At 39.0% G+C, this 21,441-nt stretch overlaps 1 protein-coding gene across 8 annotated transcripts in view; it reads right to left on the bottom strand.

Annotated features, from left to right (window-relative positions):
* Positions 1 to 12,849: 12,849 nt before the first annotated feature.
* ARHGAP24 (Rho GTPase activating protein 24) overlaps positions 12,850 to 21,441 on the bottom strand; it is a 505,735-nt gene continuing 497,143 nt past the window's right edge. For all 8 annotated transcript variants that reach the window (XM_032633271.1, XM_032633274.1, XM_032633272.1 and 5 more), the window contains 2 exons: positions 19,353 to 20,427; positions 12,850 to 14,323 (listed from right to left, as the gene is read on the bottom strand). In XM_032633271.1, the coding sequence (XP_032489162.1) occupies positions 14,080 to 14,323; positions 19,353 to 20,427 (1,319 nt within the window). In that variant the 3' untranslated portion in view covers positions 12,850 to 14,079. The remainder of the gene's footprint in view (positions 14,324 to 19,352; positions 20,428 to 21,441) is intronic.

Raw genomic sequence — 21,441 nt, 5'->3', positions numbered from 1 at the left:
TGGAATCCCTTTGAAAACAGAGCAGACAAGAATGCCAGTGCTCTGAAAACTGCCTTAAACACAACAGTAGGAAAGCTGTATCTCTTTTCAAGCAATAGAGTCAACCCTGACCATCGCCGTGGGAGCAATGCTGCCATTTATGGTATTGCTTCACACAGTAGGATTCATGACAAGAGGTCATTTGTTTCAAATGGAGAGAAAAAAACGTTAGACTGTGCCGCTTGTCTCCTGGAATAGCAGGGGCCCAGTTTCTCTATCTTGCTGCCAGAGTTTTTGGTTAATATTGCAGACAACCTGATTTTAAAAATGCTTCCCCAATCACATGAGCTTTCTCAATTTTCTTTCTGTCACACTCCCTCAACCCCCTCCCCCGTTTTTAAAGCTTCTCTTCTCTGTATTCCCTTTTCTTTGCTTATCTTCTTTCTCCATGCTCTTCTCTTGCTATACCTGTGGCCTTTCTACTCCCGGCTCTTTAATCACACAGAATTGAGTGCAGAGAGCAGGCAGCTGTTGAGAGTCACAAGGGAAATTTCATCGGCCACAAAATGACATCAGAAAACAGAAGAAAATCTCCAGCCAGCATCTTAGAACTGCTTGACAGTTAGACTCTCTCTCATGTCTGCAGAAGTGATTTTTTTTTTCAATCAGATGAAACCAGGCAAGAACTAGCCAATGCCCCTCCCCTGCTATTGCCACCTTCCCTAAACTCTACTAGTCTGATCTCTCCTGTTGTATGGCTCTTGGGGGCTGATTCCCTTTAGCCAGAACTCCCTATGGACAAGAAAAAATGAAACAAATCCTTCATAGTGAAATATCATGTACAAATTGAGCTAAGGGTTAGCTTCTTGACTGCTTATAGAATTAATTTTCCTAAGTTGTCAAAGCAAGACAGGTGATGGGCCAACAAAGAGAATAATCATTTCAAAAGCCCGCTGGTCCTTCACAATCTTGGGTCCATTTTATTATAGTATCTTCAGGAGGTGATTATGTTATTACCAAATTCAGAGAATATACTATGTTCTGCAATGAGTCTTCTTTTCTTAAAAAAAACAAATGTTTCCTGTATAGTCACCTATTACTTCCAAAGGACTCTCTTGCTTTTCAGGCAGGGAAGTGTCAAGTCACCTAGTCTATATTCTTGGAAAAAGTGAAGGTCCTGCCTGTAATTGGGGGTTTCCTTTCAGAATGTGAAGTTGGCACACTGAGAGGCCTAACCTGTCACTTCCTATATGGCAAGTAGTTTCACAACGATCCTTAAAGAAGTGTTTTATAGTATTTTGTAGGAGGGATAGCTGTATGCCTATGTGCAGGAGGAACTAGATTGTTGGGAGATCTTGGCAAAACCACCACTACCAGTTTGATTTTTTTATATGTATTTTGTGGGCCAATGTGTTAAAAAGAGATACACTGGCCTTACAACCAAATTTCTTCTTGTGGAATAAAAACTGATAATAATCTTGCATCTTCAAGAATCTGATGACTGAGCTTTGAGGGAATGTACCCCACAGGTGCACCAGAGTCTGGTCAGTTCTCTCCAATTGGAGTAAACTATTTAATTGAGGGCCAAGGAGCTGGATAGTTTTTTTCTCAATCTTTTATCATTATCAGAAAATTATTACCTGTGGATACTGATAGCAGCTGACTGATAAATCCGAAAATAGGCCTTGACAAATGGAATAAGTAGAATAGGTGAGATTACATAAATCCTTTTATGACCTGCCAGGGGAAAAAAGAAAACAATAAGGAAAACAGACTTTTAAATTTTAACTAGTCACTGCAAAATCTAAATTCTGCAAAGTCTATTTCTATTTGATTCTCTTAACATATGACAATCTAAATCTTAAAAGCATTATGCTCTGCACAGAACACGATCATCAGCTTTGCTGAAAAAGTTATCTTCTATAGCTCAGAGAAAGGGATCAAGCTGCCCCAGGAATCTTTGAGCCCACCCACTTTGGGTCTGAGGAGGAATCCCACCCCTGCCCTACTCACAATACCCCACACGTGTTTTAATTGTGAAAGACAGACATTTTCCACAGATACCATTGAACCAAGAATGGAAACTCTTTTCTCTAAGAACAACAATCAAGTTATAATGTAAATAGTTATATTAATTATTTTCCATGTGATTAAAATATAAGATTTTATTTCTTTTAGCATTTGGGCAGTTTTTTCGCTGTCTGAAATGGCTCACATTGACACATTTCCTTGGTCAGCAAGCTGAAATGGAAGGCCTCTGTATATGGACTCTTGTATATCTAACTTTTGATTACGTGGGACCAATGGCCAGTATAATCTAATGGACACAAACCTCCCACCCCTAGTTAGCATTAAACTGTTCACCTTGCCATGTCTATCTTGCGATAAGACCTGACTTGAATCTGCCTGTTATTCTGCATGATTGGACTCCAAAGACTACTACAAATGATGAGAATTGTCCTGTGTCCGTGTTCATAAAACGGACTTAAAACCCACACCCATATTCATACACATCTCACCTCTACAGTTCTAGATCAATCCTGGAAGGCAAAACTACGTAAATCCAGTTTCTCTGCAAGGTCTTAGTGGTAAGAACTGAAAGTCAGCCTGATGGATCAAATGCACTTCAGTGATGTTTAATAAGGATTTGAAATTATTTAAATCATTTCTGTGTTCTTTCTCTCTTTTTAAATTTTTTTTCTTTTGTTTTCAAAATGTTGGTGGAACAAGAGGGCGAATGAGGGGAAAAATTTGGCTTTTTTGAACTCTTTGTAGGTGGATACTATGTTGATACATTATGATTTCTGTTTCTTATGAACTATTAAAAACTAGAGCAAATATGCTTCCAGTAACATAAAACCAAATCCAAATCCAGAATTTGTTGGATTTTGCCTTGTTGCCAGTGGCTGTTGTTCTGCTCACTGTCTTGGGTTTCATGTCCTGACAGTAACTCTGAAGCATCTCACATTTCGTCATGTGGTCTGATTGTGCCAGGGAATAAATAAGAAATGAGGAATGACCTACTTTTTCACTGTGGGTAATGAGTGTGTAATATGTATGTGACCAGGCAGAAGGCTGTGCTTTCATTTGAGATTGGTTTCTTCTAAAAATGACCTTCTTTTCTATCTAGGGATATTGGTTGTACATCTGCAATTCAGTAAGTTTCCTTTAAAGTATAAGATTGATGGAAAGGAAAAAATAATTTTCTGGAAGTATTAGGTGACTAAAACAGTATTAAATATCTTAGGTTAATTCATTAGAATTTCTAATCAGTTTAATTATTACTCGAGAGCGGGTAAAAGATTTTTTTTTGTCTACATGGTAGCCAACCTTAATATCTCAAACTCCTTGGTGAATTTTTTAAATTATGATTTTGTGTCTTGATAAGGTCACCAAACCCATGTTAATTAGTGTCTGACAGTGTTGAGGAATGGCCCTTCTATTTCTGTAAATAAAACATTTTGTTTAACCAGTTAACTATTAGAAAAAAATCTGGAAGATTAACATACCTATTCTTTTGCGTTAACACAATTTATCCTTTTATTTATAAGAAAAATAGAAACCCAAAGTCTTTTGTTATCTCTGGCATAGATTTTATTCTAATTTAAACCACAGATCTTTACTCTCTTAGTAAAATAAGTTTAAAAGTGGCCAAATATAGGTACCTGAAAATACCCACAATATTAAGATGGGAAATTAAATTCCACAAGATTGCTTATGGAGAGAAAGGGTCAGAAGGAATTATTGGTGCATACCAGGTACCATAAAATGTTACCAAATATTTGGGTAAGTTTGACCCAGTTTGCAGTAAGAAGAAAGGTGTCTTGAAAACTACCTTATGCAGCAACCAGTCTAGAAGGAGGATTCTGTTTGTTCAGTAGTTGAACTGGGTTTTACCCAAGATAGAGATTTTTTGACCTTACCGATTTATCAGAATGATATTTTTTACTTGTTGCGTGCCTTTCCTCCCAGCTTTTTGAAAGGCATGCCTGGAAGACATTTGCAACTAGTGAAACACACTGAAAATCCCACTGTCTCAGATCAGTCCACGTCAGGGACCAATGAACGTGGCAAGTCATGTCCCTCAGGTCCAGACTGAATTCCATCTGCTCATTCTTTTAGATCAGTGTGTTCTGTTTTAGTTACTGAAACAAGCTGTAAAAATGCACAGTTCTTGAGCACATGAAATGTGATGGCACATACACAAATAAGAGTCAAATGCCCCTTTGAAATTTCCCATCCTCTCTATGTCACATATTTCTTGCTTTAAAGATATGCTTATCCTAGTATAAAACCCAATGTAAAATGTCTGAAATGCAATTTAGAGGATTTAAGCTTTACTCCATGGAGTGAGTGACTTCACTTCCTTGTCACTGAACTTCTGATACTGTCCTTCCCTGAATTCTTGTCTGGAATCCTTCTGTTTACCCAGCAGTCCACATTGTCTGCAACTCAAAAGCAGGTGCAAAATGTTATTCATCTTAAAAACTCTTCCACACTCTGCCTAGAAAAGTGTATCACTCATAGTTTGCCTTCCATTAACACTTTTATATTCACATTTGTGAAAATATTGTCTGTGAACAGTTATACACAAAATCAATTTTTATAACCCAAGTAATATTTTACATGAACTAAGGAAACTAGTAATATTAAAGGACTTCTTTTATGAAAGGAAGACTTTCAAAAAGCAATTGCTTCTTCCTTACTGTTAACATTTTGCAAACTTCAATTTGGTGCAAATCAAGCTCTAAGAAGATTGCTCTAAATTTCTAGTTTAATTTCTGAGGTACGTTCTTAAGTGGTACATTCATCCACTCCAAAAATATTTATTGAACATCTATTTATGTGTCCTAGGTAGGAGACAAATACAGTATAGTCCTTATCCTCACAACTTCAGAGTAACTTAATCTTTCAGTTTAAAAATAAGTGGTTAAAGCAAAAAAACATTTAACTCATTTGTTTACTTTCTTTTAAAATAATAATGTATTCAAATTAGTGGTGTGACTTGAATGATTCCATTTTTATTATTCTCTTAAAGCAATGAAACAAGAAATCTGCTTCTTTCAATATTATTATTTTGTCTAATTGCATGTAAACACACTTAATGAATCAGCATAAGAAAACTTTGGATATTTTCCATGTCATTATAGGAGATGAAAACATTTTTTACAATTTATTTAAAAAATAGCATAAAGATGAAAGATACAAGTAGGCCTGCACTAACTCAATGAGGAAATATATGTATCTTTACTCTCACTCTTTTTTTGTTGTTGTTTTTTGCGGTACGCGGGCCTCTCACTGTTGTGGCCTCTCCCATTATGGAGCACAGGCTCCGGACATGCAGGCCCAGCAGCCATGGCTCACGGGCCCAGCCGCTCCGTGGCATGTGGGATCTTCCCAGACCGGGGCATGAACCCGTGTCCCCTGCATCAGCAGGCGGACTCTCAACCACTGCACCACCAGGGAAGCCCTATTCTCACTCTTTTAATCAAAAGATTTACCGCTATCTTTTGGTAGGTCTTAAAAAAATTGTCAGTCACCAGATAAAGGGAGAAATATGATGACATTTTGAGATGTTGTCAATAACTTATGATATTTGTATCCTGGAAAAAATAGATTAAAATTTCAGAGGCTAAAAAACAACAACAAAATAGAATGGATGCTTTTTTTCTACATTATATAATGTTATTTTGATACACGTTTCCTCTGAGAGCTATTAAGCCTGGATGCTGAGATTGAGGCTCATATTTCTGGCATCAAAATCTCCAGATAAGCAAATGATATCACAACGTGTACTGGAGTCTCTCTGCAGTGATGCTCTCATACGAAGCCAAATCTCTGAAATTTGTTTAGTCTGTAAGTGATGAATGGAGCCCTAAAATAACTTAGGATAGAATTTAGTCATTTAATATTTTTTATTAGAAACTCCAACTCAGAACATCCCTGAATATATAAACCAGAAATTTGGCATTGAACTCTGAATATTCACTCAACTCATGCCACAAATATTGCTTGAGCCCTTCAGTTTTCTGAGGACTATTCTATGCACACATAGTTGTGATCAATTCAGGCAACCTTTCTGCCTTCATGTAGTCTACATTCTAATGGAGAAGTAAGGTCATGGATAGCACTAAGAAGACAGACAAAGCAGGATAAAAGAATAAGGCATGAAAAAGGGTGCCGTTTAGTGGAGGTGGTCAGGGCAGGCCTTTCAGAGAGGTGTTATTTGAGCAGAGACCTGAATAAAGTGAGGGAATGAGCCATATCAGTATCTGAGGGAAAAGCAAGTGTAAAGGCCCTGGAGTAAGAGCTTGCTTGTATATATAAGGAATGGCAAAGAGTCTTGTGGATGAAGCATAATGGACAAGATTAGTGTGATAATAAATGAAACTGGAGAGGTAAGCAGGGTTAGAGCATAGCAAGATCTTGGGATTTTATTCTAAACATGGGAAGATGATGGATAGATCTAAGCATGGAAATAGTATAATCTAATTTTTCTTTTTGAAAGGATCCCTCTGGCTGAGTAGAGAGAGGAGGTTAAGAAGAAAGAGAAGAAAGATAAGAATGGAAATGAAGAATCCATTGTAGGGTGTAACAGTAGTCCAGAAAGAAATGATTGGGCTTGAACTAAAAAGTGCTGATGCTGAGAAGGGGTTGGATTCAGGATCTAATTAAGGATACATTGTGAAGGCAGAGTTGACAAGATTTGCTGATGGATTGATATGTGATATGAAAGAAAGAGATCAAGGAATGACTCTGGATTTTTAAGAAATCTAAACCACAAGGTAAATGATAGTGCAGTTGACTGTGAACAATGGGTTAGGAGCATATTTGGGAAGGAAATCATATTTGTTGTTGGAAATAGTTGATGATTAGATATTCAAGTGAAGTAGCTGGAGTATCTACGAGGCTGGAGTTAAGGGAAGAGATTGAGCTGAAACATAAATCTGAGAGTAGTCAGCTTATAAGTGTTCATTGAAACCAGATTATATGAGACCATTAAGAAACTGAGTATAGATAAAGAAGAAGAGATGGACGCACCTCTTGTTCCAACCTATAGAAATCAGGAACAGGAGAGTATTCTAAGGAATGTCCAGTGAAGTAGAGGGAAAACCAGGAGCTGGCACTGTCCTGGGAGCCAAATAAAGATGTTTCAAAAATGAGGGAGTGAGCACCAGGGACAATGCCACTGAGTGGCTGAGTAAGATGGGAACTGAAGATTGACAATTGGACTTGATTTTGTGAAGGCCATGGCTGACCTTGTCTACAGTGGTTTCTCTGCAATTTTGAGCAAGAAAGCATGACTCCAGTGAATTTAAGAGAACATGGGAGGTGAGAAGTTAAGAACAAGTATAGAAAATTGAAGAATTGTTTTTCTAAAAAGTGAAGCAGAAGAATGATATTGAAATTAGCCATACATAGGATATGAGGAGAGGATTTTTAAAAAGTTATTACAGCATGGGTATATGTTGGTGGGACTAACATTTAAGAGCAAAATGTGTAATGCAAGACAGAAAGAGTATTTATCTGAAGGAGCAATGCTCTTGAAAAGGCCAAAGGAGTGGGTGCTCTAAGAGGAACGGTTGGCCTGGTTGGAGCAGACAACACAGTCATTAGAGCAGGAGCTAAAGTGATGTATACAGGACAGGTGTAGGTTGTTTGCTAGATATGTTGATGAAACATAAAAACATAGTCTTCTGATTTCTTTTCTCAGTAAAAACAGGGAATCAGTAAGTAAACTTATATAAGTAAAGTTGTCAGCTGAAAATGAGGATGGGAAGAGTTCATGGAGGCTTAAGAAGTATGAGATAGACCTTAGAAAGTATGAAGATAAGTTACTGAACAATGATGAGGTCCATGTGAGCCATATTTTTATAAATATAAGATAGACAAGTCAATTGGTGGTCTTCTGCTCTTCAGTCATGTTTAGTTTCTTAGGTGCAGGTTCGTAGGAAGCAGAAATTGGATTTAGCCAAATTTGGGTTTTTTTTGTTTTGTTTTGTTTTGTTTTGTTTTCTTCTCAGATGAGTGGAGTGGTGGAAGAGAAGATGAAGGGATTTGAGGATGGAGACAAGAGAATAAATATGATGAGGAACCACAGAAGCTAAGTTGGTCAAGGAGGGAAGCAATGACATGAGGGGATGATGGTCCGTGAAAATTTAAGGAAGTCCATGGCTCAGAGATACTCTGGGAGTAGGCAAGCATTGTTGGAGTGGTGGTGCCAAAGGCAATGACCTAGAAAGAGAAGAGGTGATGATCAGAGAGTAGAGGCTTGGAACAGATATTTTGGTGATGGTGCAGTTGTTGGTAACAACACAGTGTGAGGTCAACCTTGCACACAGGTGGCTGATGTTCAGGCAAAGGGAGAACAAGATTTTTCAGAAGTGAGCAGGTCAAGGAGCTGTATGGCCAGGTTGGTGGATGGCACATGAGTACGGGTGGGGGAAAAACAGTTGATTAGGTGCTGAAATATTCTTTCATGTGACATGTGCTTCCAAGGAGGTTCTTAGGGAGGACAGAGGATCAAAGCTCTGAAAGTAGCAGCAAAGAGCCAAGCAAGACCTACATTTGCTTCAGCCTAATGATACGCTGGTTGTAGGAAGGAAAAATAGCCATCCTTGAGAGGGCTACTGGGGAGCTGTGTCTTCAGGAAGTAGCTATTCTTCATAGATGTAAGGGAGGTTGCTGGTAGCTTTTAGATGTACAAGGTGTAATGGAAAGTTTGGGGAAGGGGAGGGGGGATCAGAGTTTGAAGCAAATGGGGGAATGTGCTGAGCAATGTGGTGATGAGCTCACAGTAGGCAAGTGACATGGAGTGTGAACTACTTTGGTGAAAAATAATGGAGGGTGAGGTGTGATGGCCCAACCCTGGGATGACTTTTGTGTGGGGTACATAGTCAATTCTAATGAATCATAAGGAGGCGGGAAACATGTGTGTTGGGAGGAGAGGACTGGGATGGACATGGTGTTTTCACCAGTTCTTAAAGGGCTTCCCTCAGAGCTAAGAGACAACTTTGCTCAAAGCAGAGAGTCCCATCTGACTCATGATTCAAACAATTCAGTAATATCCTGTTACCCGTACTGTCTACTTAAGAAAGGGACCCCTACCTGTGTGGGCTGGTCTCACCTGGGCTTGGCCCTGGAGGGGCCATAATGGTAGCAGCTACACGTAGTCCAGAAATAAGAGTTGTTCAGCCCTGGACCTGATTCACAAGTTGTGAGTTAAAAAACACACTTTTCATCAGCTAAACTTTCTATTTGAAGCTCTACTGTAAGTCCAGTAAATTTCAGCTGCCTGGGGAACTGTTAGTGTTCCAAGTCACTTTGCAAAAGAGGCCCTTGAACTGGGCAGTGCTAACGTTCAACTCATTCTCCACTGGTGCTGTTAAGAAGACTATAAAGAGAATAATGAAATAGACCTTTGGGAGCCACAAATCCAGCACTCTTTCCCTGTAGTTTATGAATTCAAACAAGGTAAAATGTGTCCAGCTCTGGCTGCTTTCTTGGAATAAAAGAGTGGAAGGCACCTGGGTCCTAAGTGTGTTTTCCGGTCTCGTGGGGTGCGGGTAGGTTGTTACACACAAGACCACCTCGACGGCACAGGCTGGGTAGGTCTTTTTATATCATTAAAAAGACTCCCTAGACTCTGCACCACAGGCATCTTTGCATGTGCTGTTCCACGCATGCTCCAGGGAGGTCTCTGCCCCAAACCACCTCCCTGTCTGCTAACTTACAACTCATCCTTCAGGGCTTACATCATAGTCATGGCTCGTGCCCAGCCTCACCTCTGTGACCCCTATGTCCACAGTACATCATCTCATGTGGTAATTATTGTGAACTAGGTATCCCAGGGCACATAGCACAGTGCTGGCCTGGCTTATGGAGGCCTTCAATAAATACTCGCTAACAGTGATGCTGATGTAAGTGTAGGTATGTTCACTGGCCCATATTCTTAGGCACTTTCATTGTATTTTACCCAATACCTTTAATGCCCAATGTCTTCCTCAGTGTCCACATAGACAGAGTTGATGCAAAACAGTTACAGGTGGTTCTTTAGACATTATTCCCAGATCACAGCTGTAATTGTATTAACTCAGAATAGAAAGGATGCTTTGGGTTGCCTCTTCCTTGTCATCATCTCTGGCAGATTATCTGAGAAAAGATGAAATTAGAGTACTTGGGAAGGGGACACAATTATATCCTCTGCTGCTGTGCATGCTAGTGTTTCATTGCCGGCCTGTTTCCTGAGGCCAGAATCTTGTTGTGTTCTCTAGAAGCTGCAGCACCCTTTCAATAGAAGTAATCTGAGGGCTGACAACTACTATTTATTGAGCACTTACTATACTCCAGGTACTGTGCTGATCATTTCACTTAATCATTTCTCGAAAAAATTCAGTGAGGAAGAGGCACTATTATTATCCCTATTTGATGGAAAGGCAAATTTAGGCTTACAAACATTATGTAATTTTTCTTAAGTTTGTGCATCTAATAAATGGCAGAGTTGGAATTTTGATCCAGGTCTCTGAATCCAAAAGTTCACGCATATTCTTTTCTAGGATGCTACTCTAAGCAGAACACAGATCTGCAATGTAAGGAACACTGGGGTTTGTGGTTGGCTTCCCAGTCTTTAATCCTCTCCTGAATTTCCAAGGGGAGATAATTATATATCAGTGATTTAAACTATCCTACCTGGGAATAACCTAGTTTTTTTAAAAGGAGCCCTCCTCACCTTGTGAATAAATAGGAACGACATTATTTAAATTCCACTTGGAGTTTTTCATCAGTTCATAATAAAGTTACATGTAAAATCTACATTTCAGTTGGCTTCATGTCCTAGGCACTTCTATATTAAATGTTCTCTAAAGGATACCCGGCCATATAGTTTGGTGAGTAAAACCAATACTATAGACTCAACACTTGGAAGCAAATCTTTTCTCCTGAGCTCATAATTTAAGAATCATTGCAGTTGCCTAAAGAGTTTTAAAGAAGTGTATACAGGACGTGGCAAATGAACCTTTGATACTACTTACTTATTTCCAATTTATTCTTATGTCAATTTGCAGTTGATTTTTTTCTAGGCTTTCAGGAGAGTTAATATAAGAACCAGTAGAAACCCAGATGGACAAGCTATTCATAGTATCCATTGATTGGAGATCATCATCACTGAGATTTATAGTTAAAATTAATCACAATATCCCTCATAAATCAAAGGCCAAATTTACTGCTAACTCTCCATGCTGGCACTCTGTGGCATAATAATGCTGTAGGTGGAGAGATTTAAGATCAATGAGATATTATTCTCATGCCTTAAGAAGCTCCATTTATCAATATAGCTATCAATGGAGCTAAGTGGCAGGCACTTTGTAGGAGTTATCTCCACTTTACAGATGAAAAAACTGAGGTTCAGGGAGGTTAAGTGACTTGTCATTGCCTTGCATATCTTGCCTAAGGCATGTTGAGATGCATATCTTAGTCTGTCTGGCTCTCATCTGCAATTATCGTTCATTCCCCCTTGGTGCTTCTTAACTTGGTGAAGAAAATAATCAGACATGGGAAAGGCTAAAAGAGATATACCCAAATTGGGAGCACAAAATGTAACTCACTCTGCGTTGAGATCCTAGGAAGCGCCATAGAGGAGCTGACATTTGATTTGGCAAAAAAAAAAAAAAAAAAAAAAAAAAAAAACCATGGTAGGAGTGTGCTAGATAGAAGGAAGGCAGTCAAGATGGGCACAATAATAGGAGGTGGAAAGTTCCAGAGGCATGAAATAGCATGGCAGGCGTGGGGCGAAGTGGCAGGAGATGAGAATGAAACTCAGGTTAGAGTCGTATACACTGTGTGAAGGGCATTTGAATGTTATTAGCAAGGCTACAATATGATCAGAAGAGTGACTTAGAAAGGGCAGTCTGCAAATGAAAGTAGAGGAGAGATATTGGAACACAAGTGGCTGGGTGCGATGCTTTCTTTGAGAGATGGGGAGAAACTGATCAAAGAGAGCAGATGAAAAAGGTGAGGATGGGTGGACTAAACAGTACTTGGTGAGTGAATTTAAAAGTGAAGAAGAGGGCAAAGTAGAGAAAAATCAGAGTTAACATTTATGGAGTCCATCCTGTATACTAGGTGCCGTTCTCAGCCTAATACAAGCTACCTCACTGAAACCACTTAACAAATCTGTGAGAGCAGTACTTTTATTATTCCCATTCTACAGATGTAAAAAAGGATGCATAGAAAATTCAGCAACAGCTGGCAAATTGGAGAAAATGTGAACACAGGCAGTTTGACTGCATAGCCTTTGATTTTTACTATTGTATCATACAGCTCCCTGGATGAGTCTGAGGTTTTTGTCAACAAAGACAGGGACTGGGAAAAGATGAAAAGGTAGAGAGAGCTATTGAGATCATTTTTACACATTTTGAGCTTGAATTTCCTTTAGGATATCCAGGTGGGAGTATCTTGTTAAAGAATTGGAAAGAGAGAGAAAAGGGAACTAAAGATAAAGAAGGTATTGCTACATAGACAGTGGTTGATACCAAAGGACCACGTAAGCTTGTTCTGTGTAAGGATATAAACAAAAGCAGCACAGTGACAAGAATGAACTCTGTAAAGTCTACTGTCCCCTTGAAAATAAATACAAACATAGAATCTTCAAACAACATGAATCCCATAAACTCAAGTAGTATTTATTTCCAATTTTACCTTTTGTGACTTTCTGTTCTAGTGTGACAAAGATTTATTTCGATCATTGCCTCATCGAACTGTGAATTTTTCTCAGTCTCTGGCAGATTATCTGAGAAAAGATGAAATTAGAAGCCCTGGGCTTCTCCAGAAAGTTATCATTACTGATGTTCACAAATTTATCAAAACTGGACCTTTAAAGATTCACATTTTAAATTTATTGTGAATAAATATTTTTGACAGGGGAGAATACTGTACAAATTAGAAGCAAAATAGTTTCTTCCAATCTTGTCACCTCCTCCTTCTGGCCCCCTTCCCCTGCATCAGCTCCCTCTTGCCTCAAACTGCCTTTACCCTCTGTTGTGCTGAAAGAATCCTAGATGACAACAGAGCAGCCAGACTGAGTGAAAGCAGAATATATGGCACACACTCTAGCAGTTTAACTGAGAGAGACACAGTAATACTATTTCACTGTTTGCGTTGTGGGTGGGGAGGTGGGGGGCCGGGGTTGGAGTAGAGGACACGTACTCAATGTAAGCACTGGTTAGCCAGCATTGTTCTTCAACTTCCCAATGGCAGGAAGAATCTCCCTCATAACCATCCAGTAGAAGGACAGAGTAATTCAAGGCATGACTGCTTAAATGCTCTTTTTTATAAAAAACATGCTTCCCATCTAAGGTGCATCCTGCATAGGAGACATACATCTGTGGAATGGGCAAGGCAGACCAGGGGGCTTGAGAAGGGGACTTTTTTACATGGTCCAAAATCTCCTGTGTCAAAGCATCTCACCAAGAAAACTGAGCAGTGTCAAGGGCAGAATTTACAGAGCAATTCAAAGGTTCCTGGTGATTCTACCGTAATTTATAAAATTATTTACATTTCTCTTTTTGGTCATGGCAAGGTCCATTGGCACAAACAGCACAGCCACAAAGTATTCTTTTTGATTTTAATAACTCATCTTATATATATTTATATCTCTGCTTATTTTCATTTCCTCAGCAAAAGGGGAAATAAAAATATTGATCTATAAAATAAGCTGATGATAACACAATGCCAAAAATAGCTTAAGTGCAAGGGGTGAAGCTTGAAAGCAAGCTAAACTGCAATGACATACTGATTTAACATTTTAAATACAAGACTTGCAATAAAATAATTATTGAGATATGCTTCTCATTTTTAGTTTACTTTTTAAAAACTACTCTATATACACATATCCAGTTGTAACACTTGACAGTAGCATTATGGGGCATGATACAACTTTGGTACACATTGCAGATATGAATGGGCAATGTCTGTAAATGATATGTCTTCCCCAGTTAGAACTCTGTACATCCAGGTGACCAGCCACCTGATCCTATATAATATTCCCACCAGAACCCCCAGAGTCTTCCCCAGAGCCACTGGAGACAGTGGGAGAAATCAGCCTCACTGGATCCATATCGTGTTTCCTCTCTCGGTTCTCCTGGGTTCCACTGTCAGCTCCCCAAATGTGGAAAAAAACTGCTCCATTTCTTTCTGAAGCATGTCATTTCTCTTCTCTGCATCTTCTTTTGCTCGCTCGGCATTTCGCATTTTGATTTCTATCATTGTGAACTTTTTCCTTTCTTGATCCAGTTCATCGTGGAGGCTCATCATTTCTGTTTCCAAAGTCAAGTTTCGCTGTTCTAAGCTACAAAGGGTGGGGGAAGGAATAAGACATAAAGCAATTTTATTAATTTGAAATTCAAAAGGGCTAAAAAATATTTCCTAAACTGTCTCTGCAATGTTTAGGAAATTGGATTGAGCCTTTCAAATCAATGAAGCAAGGTCCACGGATTAAAAGGTGTATATATATTCTTTTTTTAACTGATTCCTAACATGATTTACTATCATTTTGTTGAGACCCCAAGACATCTCTTGAATGTACTTCATTGTCATTTGATAGCGAATTAATGAATTTTGGCAAAAAGAAGTCAGAGACCAATGTCATGGAGCACAGAATGGCAGAAGTAGGAGGCAACCTAAACCACAAAGCTTCCTGAATCATTATGTAAATCTGGCTTTACTAAAAGAAAGGTGGGGGGGGGGGAGTCTGATAAAGTTGGAAGAAAAAAAGGACAATTATTTTTGCTTTCTATCAAAGGAAAAAGAATGATAGTGAAAATGTCTCTGTTAGAAAGGTTAAGTCAACTGCTAAGAATGGGCTTCTCTGGGACATATAGAGTCCCATCATATAAAAGTGGTATTAACAGCAGTCACCGTATAGTAACAAGAGAGGTAGAGATTACATGTGTTGAATAAGTAATTCATCTGACATTCTGTGACAATGGAGTCCACCTAAGTAGCCTACTATCTAAAATTCTCACTGCCTTCCAAGTTAATATATCTTAAGATCTCTAGAGTTATATTTTTATAGGTTGATAGCTACATTCTTTTGGATAACTGTATAATTTTAGATAATTTCCTATAAACAGAGTTTTCCCAATAATCACTAAGTTCCAAAACATAATTTATTATTGCTGTTGTTCAAGGAGGAATAGTAAGAACTTGATTATTAGATGATGTGTCTTGGTAATGGCTGACATTTTAATTTCTCCTATTCTGAGCTAAAGTCCCAGGAGTATGTTTTAATTTGACATACTATTGAAATATGAAAGGCTAATGCACAGGTAGCTCTCAGAAAGCTGATTATTTTAATAATTTTCAAATTAAAATCTCAATTATTTTTCTGTTTTGAAATAATGAGTCCCATATGTTGATATTTCATCCAGATAATCATAAGAACACTTAAAGATGAATCTGCTCTCCCTTTGTAAGAAACTAGAATTTTTTAAAACGTCACATTCTATAATCAGTTTAGAAGGCCATTTTGACCACATGATCACATTTTTTACATAAAAACCTGGTAGTCACCCAGAATTATTTTACAATATATTCTCTTTTCTTTCTAAAGCTACTTATTTTAGAACTAAAAAAGCTGGAAGAAACTCAAGTTTAAATACCAAGGAAGACACCTTTTAAAAAATATACTAATGCATTTTACATAACAGTCACTCATATGAAACGTCCAAGAATCTAATAGACTGGGCTGAAAACAGAAGAAACCCCTCCCACTGTAAGCACAGATCAATGTTGGAAAAATATATAAGAAAAATATTTTTTTTAAATACATAGCAAGGTTAAAAGAAATAAAAGAGCATCTTGAGGTTATCAGAACCAAGGAAGAAACTCAAATTTAGAACAGTAAATGGAAGCACATGAGGGGTATTGTTCCTGGATAGAAGCCCTGGAAGCTGTGACTAGGTTTTTATTTTGCTCATGGGGAGGAGGAGATCTCCAGTATAAAAGAGGCAGAAGGCTGAAAGTGATTCAACTGAGAGCTTGGAACATCAATTTTCTTTATGACAGAGAATACAAAAACTCTACTCATGGGCTGAGTGAAGTGACAGAATTAATCAGAAGAGAAAGTAAATAAATGAGAAAACAGCTCTGAGGAAAAATTACCCAGAATTCCTCACGTAATGAAAAAAGATGAAAATGTAATATAAGAAAGAGAAGCTAACAGAGATGGAGAATGGATTAAGAAGGTCCAACATACTTTAATAAGGGTTGGAGAGACAGAAAATTGAGAAAATGGGGAGATGAAATAAACAAAAATGGTGATGGATAAAAATACTCCAGAACTGAAAAAAATATGTCTTCAAATAATGAAACATAAAGTTTGAAAGTTAATGGAAATATATAGCAGAATGTTATTAATCAAAATAAAAGTTATATAGCAATATTAATATGAGAAAAAATATTTTTGGGCAAAAAGCATTATTACCATTACTTTATGATAAAAGGATCAATTCATCAGGGAGATATAAACAATTCTGAACTTTTATTCATCTAGCTGTATAGTTTCAAGTTATTCAATATAAAATATAACAAAATTATAAAGATAGATAAATCCACAAAAATTAGGAAATTTTAAGATAACTTTCTTAGAAATTATAGCTCTATCTGATGAAAATTAGGAGAAATGTAAAAGATTTGAACAGCTTGATTAACAGATTTGATCTATTGGTCATATATACAATCCCAAACCAATAATAAGTTAATAAATACTTCTTACAAGACCAAATAATTGATATCATACAAATGAATTTTTCTGACCACAATATGATAAAAGGAGAAGGTGAGGGAGGAGGGAATAACATCAAACTCACATGTTTAAAAACTAAAAATCATACATATCAATGATAGATAAAGTATAGTATCTATTTCTCTATCATCTTTCTATCTATCTAGGGATGTATGTACGTATGTGTGTATATATGTACGTATCTATTATCTATCTATCTCTATCTATCTATCTATCTATCTATCTATCATCTATCTATCCTTAATACTTGTAGTGAATAGAGTTAAAAAGGAATTGAAAGACAAATGTATAATTCTAAACAGGAATGATCAAGAATTAACTAGAGGGCTTCCCTGGTGGCGCAGTGGTTGAGGGTCCGCCTGCCGATGCAGGGGACACGGGTTCGTGCCCCATGCCGGGAAGATCCCACATGCCGCGGAGCGGCTGGGCCCGTGAGCCGTGGCCGCTGAGCCTGCGCTCCGCAATGGGAGAGGCCACAACAGTGAGAGGCCCGCGCACACAAAAAAAAAAAAAAAAAAAAAAGAATTAACTAGAACAGTTACTTCTTATATTTCTGTGGCTTGGTCATGTGGCAGCTCCTCTGCCCTACTTTATCATGGACCTCTCCCTTTGCTTGTCACATGGGTAAAAATGCTACAGTGAAAGAGGCCAATGAATGACATTCTGCTGGAAGCTTCTATTATTTTATCAATGTCTCTAAAATGCACCATAGACTCAGAACATAAATGTAGCACCAATGTTCTCATAAATGAACCTGTACGTCTGCAACCATTCAGAATAATGTATTCCTATCCTAAGGTAAGTTTCAAGTGTTATCTCTTGCTTCTCAGTGCTAAGTGCTAATTTATCATCATGCCTTGGCAGCAATTCAGAGATTTGGTAGTCAGTGGTTCCAAAAACTACATTCAGAATGAAGAGTAGCCTTATAAGATGATGACTCCATTTTTCTTCTTATTTAAACCTCCTGTCACTTAGCATTATATAGGAAAATTCAAACCAAGTTTCTGTTTCCAAGAAAGTAACTTTTTCAATCTAACATATAAGAAGTATTTTTTTAATATTTACTTTACCATAGCTCTTAAAAATACATATCTTTTTGCTTGATAATTGATAAATGGATGGGAAACATTAAAATACATTAAGGTCAACTTTATATATAAACATGAAACCACGTGGGATTTGGAGCCATGGAAGCATTTGAAGCAGGACAAAGACTGAGGTTCACAAACTATGAGGACCCTAAACAAGAAGGGGTCTACTAAGGCACAGTCTGGGACTGGGACTGAGGCCACTAGAGGGGTTACTTCAGGCTAAACTGAGCCTCAGGCCTTCTCTTGAGAGTGCAGTGTCCTTCCCTTATACTACACTGAACGGAGAACATAAAAACAATCAGTTTTGTAATTCTGTGACCTTGGTGAAATCGCGGGGTGTGCTGATGTTCAGGTTTCCAGCACAAGGTTGTATTTGTGAATCCTGGGCTCCATTCTCTGTATTCCTGCCTTTCAAGATGATGGAGCATCTAGCAGTCAGGGGTACTGTCAACACAGGATGCTCAGCCAATAGCCCATGTCTTGCCCAGGTTGCTTCTCTGAAGTTGCTAAGCCATCGCCACCTCGGTCAACTTATGAGAAGACGTCAACTGCTTTCAATTAGGTTTCAGCGCAACTGCTTCCTTATAATTCATATGTTTTGCTCCCCACTTAGGCTACAATTTCCATTGTCCATATGAATACACTTCATGCCATCACTTTTCTCAGAAACCTCCCTGGATTCCAATCCCAGAGTAAAAGCCAAAGACTTAAGATGATCCTGAAAGCTCTAAGGTACCTCTCTGAGCTCCTCACTTATTCCATCTCACGGCATTTCCACTCCTCCCAGGCATCTGCGTAGCTGCCTCTTTAACCTCCTATAAGGCCCTACACTTAGAATTACCCCTCACTAACACTTCTTACCCCTCTTCCCTGCTTTAGTCTTCTACTTAGCATGAGATCTATTTTACTTATTTATCTGTCTCCTCCAGTGGAATGGAAGCATGCTCCACGAGGGCTGAGTTTTTGTCTGTTTTATCCACTGCTGAATCCTTGGGGTCTGGGTCTGAGCTTGGGAGAGAACAGACACTCTCCCAGCATTCAGCAAAGGAAAAAATGAACAATAAAGATCTGTTTATTTCTCCAACGTCTCTTTATCCTCATTTCATCCTCTTCCTATGAGAACAGACTCCTTGTTCTGCACTCATCCCCTTCCGCTCCTCTCCCCAGCCCTCGAACACAAATCTACACATTTATTGACAAGAGATAGTATTACTGAGCAACTACTCTATGCCAGGGACAATGTGCAATGATTTCTTACATGCTTTCATGGCAGATACTGCTAGAATTTAAAATGTTCACATTAGGGAGCTGAGATTCACAGAGATGAAGTGAGCTTTCCCAAAGTCCCACAGCTTACAAATGGTGAAGCTACCCAGCTCTCTGACTTTGGAGTCAGCATATTTACTCTCTGGGTGAGCCTGTCTCATATTAGAAAGCTATCACACCCTCTCTGGCAGTTTGGGGCTCCAGATTTTCCTCACCTCTTTATCCTGGACTCATACTCTATCTTCTGTTTGGTCATTTCCTGCTTCAGGCTGGACACTAAACTATGCAGTGCGCTGTGGTTGCTGGTGTGGCCAACAAAGGTCTCACTGTTGTCACTGCTGCTGGTGGCACGACTACTTCGACCACCCACACTCCTCCGGTCACTTTTGTTTTCATAGTCCCCGGGGTGGGAAAGGTCGTCCTGTGGGGGCCCATCCAAAACGGGGTCCTCAAAGTTCCCACCGTAAAAGTCTTGTTCCGGGCAGGTGGTGGTGGAGGAGCGGCAGGAGTTGGAGTTCTCAGGGAGGGAGATTTCACAGGAGGAAGTGGACCAGGTGGCACTGTCGATGCTCTGCTTGTCGTCAAGACTCATCACGGAGAACTGTTGGTGGACGTTGTCATAGGTGGAGAGTCTGTTGTGCTGGCCCGACTCTCCAGCTTGCTCTTTCTGCTTGTTATCCCTCAGGGTCACGTAGCCATTGGGCAGCCAGCTCATGCTGCGACCATTCACGGGGTTCCCGAGGGTATCTGTGTTCAAAATGCCCATCCGCACCGTTCCGTTCTGTACACTGTGGGTGCCCATTTTGGTACCAGACCCCTTCAGGGAAGAGGTCCTTCTGGCCTGTAAGCTCCCATTGGGAGTGGTTTGGGCTTTCTCAAGTCCTTCTGCATTACTGCTGCTGAAGGACCCATTGGTGACTATCCCACTGCCCTTATTGAAGGCAGGATTCTTTTTGACCATGAGGGGGGGGCTCCTAGAGACATCCAGTTTGTGAACGCTATTCCTTGGGCTGTTGGTTTTGCTGCCTGATAGAGCTGTGGGGGATCCGTTATCCATGCTGCTTCTCTGGGGAGACTCAGACTTGTCCCAAGAGCACCGTCTTCCAGGACTGTCCTTGGTATTAGTGTTCTCCTTGTTCTGTAGCTGACCCATGGTGGCTTTCTTCTGAAGGTCATTGTTGTTGTTGCTCACTCCATCCTGGGGCTTGCTTTGAAACTCTGCATCTTTGGGGAAGAGGCGATCATGTTTGCTAATCATCATTGACATCAACTGTTGGACCACCACAGTGCCTGGAATTGCACAGAAAACAAAATAGTATGAGTGAAACAGTTTTATTTCTTATTTTGAATGTGACTCTTAAAGAGTTATTAAAGAGTTCAGGTGAACATTCAGCATTATTATTAGCAGTGCCAAACTATATTCTTAATGATGATAATAGCAATATTATCTATAGCAATATTAACTGCTAAAATTTCTTGAGCATTTAACATGAACTATACCAAGCACTTTACTTTTGTTAGTGTAGTTGGATTTAAAAAAAAATCTATGAATAGATACTGTTCTATCTATCACTGTCTTATGAAAGTTAAGTAACTTGATCAGCATCCCAAAGCTATTAAGGAGAAAATGCAGGGCTTGAACCCAGAATTAATTAGTTCCAAAGACCAGCCTCTTCATTGTCACACATTTCTTGGAAGTTTAACATTTAATTAGGAAAAATCTTTCTTTGAGGAAGTCACTGTTATCTCTCATCAGACAATTGCCTCAAACTATCAAGACATTTGTAGTGGCATCTCAAAGTGGAACCCTCCAGTGGATATATGGTCTGTCTTTATAATATAGCAAGACAATGAAGTTCCATACAACTTTTGCTCAGCATTCGAAACCTTCAGGGCATTTTAAGTGACATTAGCCAAAATGGTGTAATAAAGACCTACAAGAATCCTCTCCTCCATAAAAGCAACTGACAAAAATATTCTGAATCATCATTTGCAGAACTTTGGAAATTAAAGGCTTGTTGTAATCTGGAGAGTGTTTATTAAAAATAAAATCATTGAATCTTGGTACAGAATAGCAAGCACTGTGGTATTTTAAGTCATCCTATTCCTATCCTCCTCTCTGCAGTGGCCTTGAAAACCAACAGCCCACAATCACAGTGGGAACCAGCAGTCTGGCAGCCACTGGAATGGGAAAAGCAGGGATGGAAATCCTTCAAAGTCCCATTCCCAAAGAATTGTCATTATTTTACTTGCTTGGTGGTTCCCTGGAAGACGCCACTCAAGAGGCTTGTCTTCATTTTATCT

Source organism: Phocoena sinus, chromosome 5, assembly GCF_008692025.1.
Source record: "Phocoena sinus isolate mPhoSin1 chromosome 5, mPhoSin1.pri, whole genome shotgun sequence".
In the NCBI taxonomy this organism is placed as follows: Eukaryota; Metazoa; Chordata; class Mammalia; order Artiodactyla; family Phocoenidae; genus Phocoena; species Phocoena sinus.
This window is presented reverse-complemented; position numbering and strand designations above follow the sequence as displayed.